At 48.9% G+C, this 9,108-nt stretch overlaps 1 protein-coding gene across 1 annotated transcript in view; it reads right to left on the bottom strand.

Annotated features, from left to right (window-relative positions):
- Positions 1–3,262: 3,262 nt before the first annotated feature.
- The window catches only part of LOC110331680 (proton-coupled amino acid transporter 1), a 29,906-nt gene continuing 24,060 nt past the window's right edge, over positions 3,263–9,108 (bottom strand). Inside the window, exons 10-11 of the mRNA XM_021212481.2 lie at positions 8,335–8,504; positions 3,263–4,405 (exon numbers count right to left, since the gene is read on the bottom strand). Coding sequence (XP_021068140.2) covers positions 4,134–4,405; positions 8,335–8,504 — 442 coding nt within the window. The 3' untranslated portion in view covers positions 3,263–4,133. The remainder of the gene's footprint in view (positions 4,406–8,334; positions 8,505–9,108) is intronic.

Below are 9,108 nucleotides of genomic sequence, written 5' to 3'. Positions count from 1 at the left end.
GAGAGAGAGAGAGAGAGAGAGAGAGAGAGAGAGAGAGAGAGAACGAACATAGAAACAGATTTCAAGGGAGGACAGGCATAGCTGTGGCTGACACGTGTCCAGTTCCTAGGGCTGGTCTCCGTCTCCATTCACACGTGGAAGCAGAGAAGCTGCTCTTGTGGTCTGGAGATAGGATTCCTCCTCAGGGAGGCCAGTTTAAGAACTTTCGGGTGTGACGAAGCCACCCACACTAGCAAGGGTAATCTTTACTTTGTCAACTGCTCTAGATGTTAACATTTGCAAACATCCAGGCTCATATTTGACTGAAAAACCAAGCTGACCCGTAAAACTACCCACCGGTATATGCAGAAGGTGACCCAGGATTTCAGGAGAATATCGAAGTGCTTTAGGGACAGGATTGCTTTCCCTTTCTCAGACCCCGTCCCTTCGTCAGATGGTCCTAACCTGAGTGATTTTTTTTTTTTCTGAAGTGTGAAAACAAAGACAGTTTGCAACCTCTCAAAAATAAAAAATAAAATTCATTTATTGAAGTGGAAATTTAACACAAGATCCATATGTGCAACCCAAATGGGACCTAGAAGCTCTGACATGACCCACGCGTGTACACAATGCACATCCAAAGCTCTGACATGACCCACGTGTGTACACAATGTACATCTGAAGCTCTGACATGACCCACGCGTGTACACAATGCACATCCGAAGCTCTGACATGACCCACGCGTGTACGCAATGCACACCCAGGTAAGCGCCCAGCACACGGTACTGCCTGGCTGCTAAGAGTCTCTGTAGGCAGTTCTCTCACTCCTTGATTTGAACATCTACTGACAGTTTTACGATACAGATGTGGGATTTTATTATTCATAAAAAAAAAAAATCTAGCTTCTTCAACATCGGCTAGATTTAAACCAAAGAACAGGGCAAACACCAGGTCCCTTCCAGCCTCATTTTCTGCTTCTTTTTTTGATAACTGCCTATGAGCATGGTTTAATGTCTCTGACCAGTGAATGGCTTGGGATACACAGAAAAAGAAGACACCGGCCAGACAGAAGCTGGCGCGGCCAGCAGGACTAAAATGCCTTCAAGTATTGACCACAGTTTCAAAAATGAGCCACATGGCCTGCTTTCCCCTAATGGTATCTGATTTGTAATGTACTTTGGAAAATTAAATTCTCAAGCCAGCTTGGCGCCACCCTCCTGATTGCTGCGGACCACTTTGTCTGGTTCCCATATCAGGCCCCAGAAAGCCTCAGTGTCCCAGTGGGGGTGGTGGCTGGGGCTGGCCAGCAGGGAAAACAAACCCAGAGCCCTCAGCGAGAGAGCGCATGCGCGCACGAAAGGGTTAGTGAGCACTGTAAACATGATCTGAGCTCTGCACTCCCTGGAAGGATCAGGTGAAACAATGGTGTCCAAAGAGCAGACACTGAAGGGAGGGAGAAGTCTGAGGATGAGAGGGCCTAAGGACAGGCTCTGGGATCTACCTTCAGACCACCGATCACACTTAACCCAAGACTTCCAGAGGAAGAGAGCAGACAGAAGCAGCTGCTGTAGGTGTGGCTAGAGAGGCTAGACGGTGGGCCTAGGCTAACCTCTACCTCTCCTGACCCAGAAAGTAGCACAAGTGATGCCACAGCTAAGGGTACGGTGGGCTGCTCGGGCTGGACCACATGCTTCCCAGCAAGTGCTCACATTCAAGTCTGGGATAACAGGCTGTGGATACAGACAAGGACAAGTCTGCCTCTGGGGCATCTGGATTCAGGCTTAGTCTCCACAAGCCTTGTCTATATTGTTCTGCCCAAGCTCTCATTTATCTGTTTTCCCACCAGGGGCCATCTGGCTCCAAACTGACAGTGGGAGGGGTGAGGAGGGCTCTGACTCAGGGCTCCTGTGGGCGCCTGGGCTGTGTGTGGCGCCTGGCGCTATGTGCTTAGCAGCTTCCTGGTGTCCATCCAGAAAGGCCCTGATCTTGCTCAGAGAGTCAGGTCACCAAACTGACAGTGCCACGGGGGCATAGCAAGAGGTCAAAAGATGTGAGCCATACCAAGGCACCAAGGAAGCTGCCATCAGCCAAATGCTACAGAAGGCATGCCACACGGTGCCAGGCCAGGGGCCCTGAAGAGTAGCTAGCCTTGGAGAGTGGGTCTAGACCGGGATAGGAGTGCCTCTAACAGTTCAGAATATACTTTCCTCCCACCCAGGAAGCCAAACTCAGGTGACTTCTAGGAGAGAGCCTGGCTCACAGTTGGGTTGCTGGCCAGCGTCTGAACCTACTTTGGTCACTTTCCAGCCTGAGACTTCAGAAAGCAAGGCGTCTGTGAGTCCCAGCTGGAACCAGGCCACATAAGCACCTGTGGGGATGCTGATGCCAGAAAGGGAAAAAAGCATTGCTCTCCTCGGGGCCAAGACAGCAATGCCTCCTCCTAGCAACACTGCTAAGGCCCGTGGCTGCTGCAGCCAGAGGCCATCCTTCCCATCCTGAGACCTGGAAGTCACACAGGAGGCTCTGGACAGAACAGCAGGAAGGGGCTTGGCTGCAAGGTTGGGCCACTAGCTTCTGTCAAACGCAAAAGCAATACCCTGATACATTCTTGCTTCTTTCTCTAACTCGAGTTTCAAGGCAAATCTTATCTCTAGGTAAGAGCCTGGAAACCAGAGAGGAGACACAAACTGCTCTGTTGTGTGCATGCACACATGTGTGCACAATCACACACACACATACAACTCAGAGATGGGGAGCTAACAGCTGTCCTTTGGGAATCCTGACATCAACAGGGGTGCAGTAGCAAGTCATGGACTCTCTCAGTGGCCTCTAAAGGCACACCCTAAGATGACTGACCTAGAAGCCAGGTGACTCTGTGAGAGGCATAATAGGGGCAGGTATGGGCCACAGTTAGTGTTTAGTGGTTCCTTGGAAGCCCAAGATACAGAGGCAGCTTGGGGAAAGGCAGGGCTTCTGCTCTCTCCCCAGGAACTGTAAACAATGACCCTTGTGTGTAGTGTCTATGAAGAGGAACTGTGCCCCGTCCTTAGCCTTGCATACACAAGTACGTCCAAGTGCCCATATGGAGTCAATCTCATGAATGGAAGTCCACACATGCATGGGTCTTCCAGAGGTGGTGCATGCTCACATGATCTGCTTGAGATCTCTGAGCCAGCTGGGTGTGGCATGTGGCAGCTCATGCTAGTAATCTCAGTACTTGAGGCAAAGGCAGGAGGACCGAGAGTCCATCGTCATCCTTGACTACATAGCAAGCAAGTTCAAAGCCAACTTTGGTGACATAAGACCCTGTCTTGAAACAAAACAAAACAAAACAGACAAACAAACAACAAAATGGCCTCTCGGCTAAGAGGCCGGAGGGCATATCCACGGTCCCCTGGAGCAGGAGAAGGCAAGTGCGAGTTGCTGAAGAAGGGATCCGCTGTGATGCCAGGTCTGAAGTCAGAGCCCGAACCCTAAGCTTAAATACACTATAACTACCTCCAGTCCGGGCAGCATGGCATCGTCTGTAAGAGCCAAAGGAGTCAAGGGGCAGTGCTGTGACCTACACAGAGGAAATGAGAAAAGGGGTGACCTAGCCTGTGGGAGGGTTCCCCAAGTCAGACAGCAGATGGAAACCTTCAGCATTCAGGTCTGGCTGTAAACTATTGGGGGTGAGGACTCAGCTGGGTGGAATAGTGAGGTACAGCATCTGGGAGCCTGATGAGAAAGAGGCCTGGTTTTGTAAAACATGAGAGTCCCCACTTATTTAATCTAGACCTGACCCAGGAAGGGAGGAGACATCAGGAGCTGGAGACTACCTTTTAAATAAAGTGAGCTGTGCAATGGGAATAATTTAGGCATGGCAGGTCAGACGGTGGGGGGAAGGGAGGCGGGAGGTGGCAGTGCCGAGGGAGGAGGTGTGATGAAGGAGAGCAGCGACGGCACCATCACAAGTGGAGGGGCTGCTCCCCGGCCTCGCCCCAGTCTCAGTCTCATCTAGCCCAGGTTACCCAAGTGTCCAGTGCCAGATAGAGGAATGCCCAGGCAGCAACCCTGCCTTTTTCCAGAGGCTGAACTATACCTGAGGATGTGGGGACACTACTGGGAGACACACAGGGTGGGGCTGGGCAGGTGGAGGGAGCACACCCAGATCCTTATATGAAGGCACTGGTGGAATTGGCAGAGGAGTCGCTATGGCTTGGCTGGATCAGCTCACACAGAGACTCGTAGGTCCCCACCACGAACCCCACGAACCCCAGGATGCTGATGAGGGCGTCCTTGGTGATGGTCAGGGGGCTAATGCCCTCTCCATAGTAGGTGGCCACCTCCAGCAGGGGCGGGATGATGAGGGCCAGGGCACTGCTGCTCACAGAGCCCACTAGGGAGATGACCAGGTCCAGGCGGGGGATGAGGATGGCCAGAACACCTGCAGAGAGAGAGGAACATCTTTGTTCAAGAGTGCCTGGGGCTGTAGGAGATATGCTCACTGCCCAGAAAATTTGGCCTGGGTCCATGTTTAGAACTGAGAACTCGAAGGAAGTTAAGATGCTATCTAGTCCAACCTCGAGGCAGTATGTGATCAGATTTACAGAATTACTGTGGTCTCCTGGCTCTAATCCCACGTCTGTCTGTCTGTCTGTCTGGATGCATGCATATGTATATATAATTTATATATTTATTTTTGACAGCACTGTCACAAGTTGTACCTTACTATGTCTCGAATGTCTTATGATATATCTTAGGCTGTCACTGAACCTGAGATCCTTTTGCCTCAGCCTCCCAAACACTGGGATTACAGTTGGTTACTACTCTCCGACCACTCACTTCCTCACACTGATAGAGCCACAAACACATAGTCTCCAAGCACTAAAAACAAGGGACCACCACACATTCCCATCTCCTCCTCTTCAGAAGACACCACGATAAAACCCATGATAATTTCACCAAATACTTTCATGGTGGAGGACAGGGGTGGTTCTGCCTGAAGACTGCCCTCTAGAAAAAGCCCACTGTATCAACCAGCCACGTCAGTCTTGGGACGGTGCACTGTGTAGGCTTTTCAAGGTTTAGAAATTCATCTTCAGAATTCACAGTGGCCTTGAACACACTCATTCTGGGGGTAAGGACATCTGCATTTATGAATACAGCAGAGCTTGAGTAAATGGTCACCTCTCCCTCAACTGCAGTTCAAAGGTAGCTGGGGAGAGCAGGGAGAAGGATGAACTCCAAGTGGAGTTAAAATGAAGCTACCGAGGTTGGAGAAGATGACGTAACAGGTAAGGTCACTTATTGCTCTTGCAGAGGATCCAAGTTCAGTTCCCAGAACTCATATCAGGAAGCTTACAACTCCTGTAACTCCTGATCTAGGAGACCTGATGTCCTCATCTGGCCTCTGTGGGCACTCACGTGCGCGCGCGCACACACACACACACACACACACACACACACAATTGAATATAAGATCTTTTTTAAAAACTGAGGCTGGGGACTGGAGACGGTGCTCAGTGGTTAGGCGCTTTGGCTGCTCTCCTGGAGGATGTGGGTTTTATTTGCACCACCCACATGGTGCTTATCTCTGGTTCCAGGAGATCCGATGCCCAGAGACCAGGCACATATGTGGTAAAACATCCATACACATAACATTAAACAAGGGGCTGGACCTTACTTATTTATTTATCTATCTCCCTATTTTTGTTGGGTATATATGTTGAAGAAGAGGAGAAAAAGTAAGGAAAACATTAGAGACAGCAATAAAAACAGACTGCCAATAAAATGTACAGGTATATTTAAAGATAGACACATAAAGATGGAAAGTGATTCACCAACCAACTTTGCCACAAGAATTAAAAAAGCCGAGGAACAAGGACAAAATGAACCCACACAAGTACATACTTGAGCTGGTGCTACCCTGAAAGGCTTCCCCTGCCTCCCACAATTACTTCAAAGTCTCCTGGGAAGCCAGTAAAAGCTATGGAGAGGGCAGATGAAGGGGCAGCCTTCCTTCCCAGGACAATGATGCACAGAGCAGATCAGAGGAGATAGGAGAGCGGAACACAGTCTCAGAGACCAAACACAGTCCAAAGAGGGGGAGTGAGGCCCTGAGCCAGGAGAAGAAAAGCAGAGAAACCAAGAGGCTCTAAGGACAGGATGAGGTCCAGAGCTGGGGACTGCCACCTCCTGCAGGTCAGGGTAGGTCCTATGCTCTGGGACATTTTACAAAGACAGACCTACTTTTTCTGGAGGAGCCACATTGGGGAAAGGCAAATTATTTGAATGTTCAACATTCTGTCTTGCAGAGCCCTTTAAATTCAAGAACCAGGCTCTCAGAGTTCGCAGAGACAAGCCACTATGCACACAGAAGTCGTCTCCTCAAAGCTGGAGCTAATCCTAATCCCACCTTAGGGGAGGACCCAGTAAGAGTGCATCTGGAGCTGCTGCGGAGGACTGGAGCACAGTGCAGCCTGCATGGTTGCTCCAGAGCCTCTCCAGCTTAGCTGCAGGAGAGGGACTGGAGTCTGCCAGAGAGCAGAAGGAGAAGCCAGACTTCTGGGTGCTATGAGCTCTCCACGGGGCTGGGGAGTCCATAATGACCACATTCCGTCTACAAGAAAGCCTTAGGAGATCTGGCCAAGGTTAAGTGAGAGGATCAAGGTCATCTCCTTACTTCTAGAGAGTTCTTTCTACACAGACACTGAGAAGGCTGGCCTTCCACCTGCTGTCCTTGCAGAAGAACAATGACTAGCCAAGTATAGTGGGTCAAGCTGTAGTCCCAGGAGGTAGAGGGACTAATATCAGAGGTTATGGGTCATCTAACACGACAAAGTTGACTTCTGACCTCTACATGTACCCCACCATCATGCATGCATATAATAGTAAATAAAACAAAAAAATTCAACTCCAGTTCAGTTTAAAAATTGTGTGTGTGTGTGTGTGTGTGTGTGTGTGTGTGTGTGTATGTGTATTTATATGGCTATGTCTGAGGTAGAAGGAAAAATCATATAGACCATAATTATTCCAAGGGTGGAGGCTAGGATTAAATAATCTAAGGGAAGTCTTAATGCAATAAGCAATGACATGCTTGCCCTAAGCCATAAAACTAACATAAAAGTCTAATTTGAAAACTGCCAGTCTCCCAGAAATCCAAATCAGAAGTTAGGGACCAGGTGGTTAGGGATGCCCTGGTGGAACTCACAGAAGCAATGGGGAAAACGTAATTTTTAAAAATTGACCTTACTTTCCACAAATAGAAAATAAGGTGCTAGTGATATTGATTTTAATGTTGAAGTCACACCTCTTAGCTCAGGATGGAGGAAAGAGAAAAAAACAGCGGTAAACAGCCAGACTAACAGGTGTTCAAAATGAACATACCAAAATGTCTGGGATCATCTACCCAGCTCACAATGGATTGCTATTTAAAACAACAAACATATACCTTCTATGAAACTAACGTGTCCTCATTATAGACAAGATGGAGTAGCTAGCTACTGACTGAGAGAGAAAGAGAAGTATTGTGTAACCAACCCAGGCTAGCCTTGAAACCTGGACTTTCCCGCCTCTGCATCCCAGTGAGCAGATTCTGGCGTGTACCACCATTCCTAGTTTACTGGGTGCTGTGGATACATGCTAGGCGAGCACCCAGACCCTGAAGCATCTTTTAAATACTTATACCTATTGTAGATGGGATAGTAACAGTGCCTTATACTAAAGTTTCCAGTTCTCACTAAGGATGTGGTTGAAGTGGCTAACCATCTATCTAACCAGCAATTCATCCACATATCCAATCCATCTTTTTATCCAATTATCTACCATCTATCCATCCATCCATCCATCCACCCACCCATCCACCCATCCATCCATCCTTTCATCTACCTATCCAGCTAGCCATCTATCCATTATCTATTTTTCTAGCTATCAAAACAAGGTCTCATATTTCCCAGGCTGACCTCAAACCCTTAGTCCTTCTGCCTCTGCCTCCTCAGTGCTGGGATTGCAGGTGTGCACCACACCACACCCAGTTGATGTGGTGCTGAAGATGGAACCCCTGGGCTTTATGAATGCTCGCTCACTTAGCACACTACAAACTGAGCTGCATGCCCAGCCCTCTGGAGTGGCTTTTAGATTGTTGTCCACTTCAGATGGGATGATAACAGTGTCTTTGTTCTCTATTGGACTTTAGACATCATCTGTAAACTCCTGTCCTCACTCCTGAGTTCTTTGCGGTCACTGAGACCAATTCTTCATGCCCTGGTTTATACCTCAACTCTAGCAATGTGTCTGTGTGCCAGGCTCTCACTGGGGACAATTCAGATGTCCTCTAACCTTTAAGGAAATGCAGAAATCATCTCTTCTACTCACATGTCACACAGACCATGGCGGTGCGCACACAAAGGTCCACCATCAGCTCGAAATGCTCAGGCACCCGGGACACAATGGCCGGGATGATGATCTCAGCCGCGACATAGAACTGGAGAGCATAGGTGAAGAAGATGCCTATGGAGTACAGCAGCTTCACCGACTGGTACAACCTGCAGAGAGTGGGTGCTCTCAGGAGACGATGGCTCACTCTGACAGCCCTGGACAGAGCCCAAACCCGCCCCTGCACCCTGGAGACAGCCGGAAAGATCACCAACCCACCCACACAGTCTTCAGACTGAGAAGTCTTATGCTGGCTCTCTCTCCTCCCCCCTCCCCTATTGCCCCCCCCCCACACTCGGGCTCTCTCTCTCTCTCGGGCTCTCTCTCTCTCTCTCTCTCTCTCTCTCTCTCTCTCTCACACACACACACACACACACACACACACACACACACACACACACACTAAATGCAAAGTAATTAAAAAGAAAAAGTCCTCCATAGCTTTTATGTAAGGGAAGGCTACAAAAATGAAATGTTAATTCATAGAAAACTAGCTAAATAAGTCACAGTGCCCCTGTGTAGCTCTTCAAAATGAAGACATGAGCCAGGCACAGCATAACACTAGCACTCCGGAGAGGGAGACAGGTGGACTGAGAATTCAAGGTCAGCCTCTGCTACATACTGAATTTCAGACCAGCTACAGAACTACAGAAGAACTTTTTTCTAAAGACAAACAAACATCCGAAAGAAGGGAGGGAGGGAGGGAGGGAGGGA

This window comes from Mus pahari, chromosome 14, assembly GCF_900095145.1.
Source record: "Mus pahari chromosome 14, PAHARI_EIJ_v1.1, whole genome shotgun sequence".
In the NCBI taxonomy this organism is placed as follows: domain Eukaryota; kingdom Metazoa; phylum Chordata; class Mammalia; order Rodentia; family Muridae; genus Mus; species Mus pahari.
This window is presented reverse-complemented; position numbering and strand designations above follow the sequence as displayed.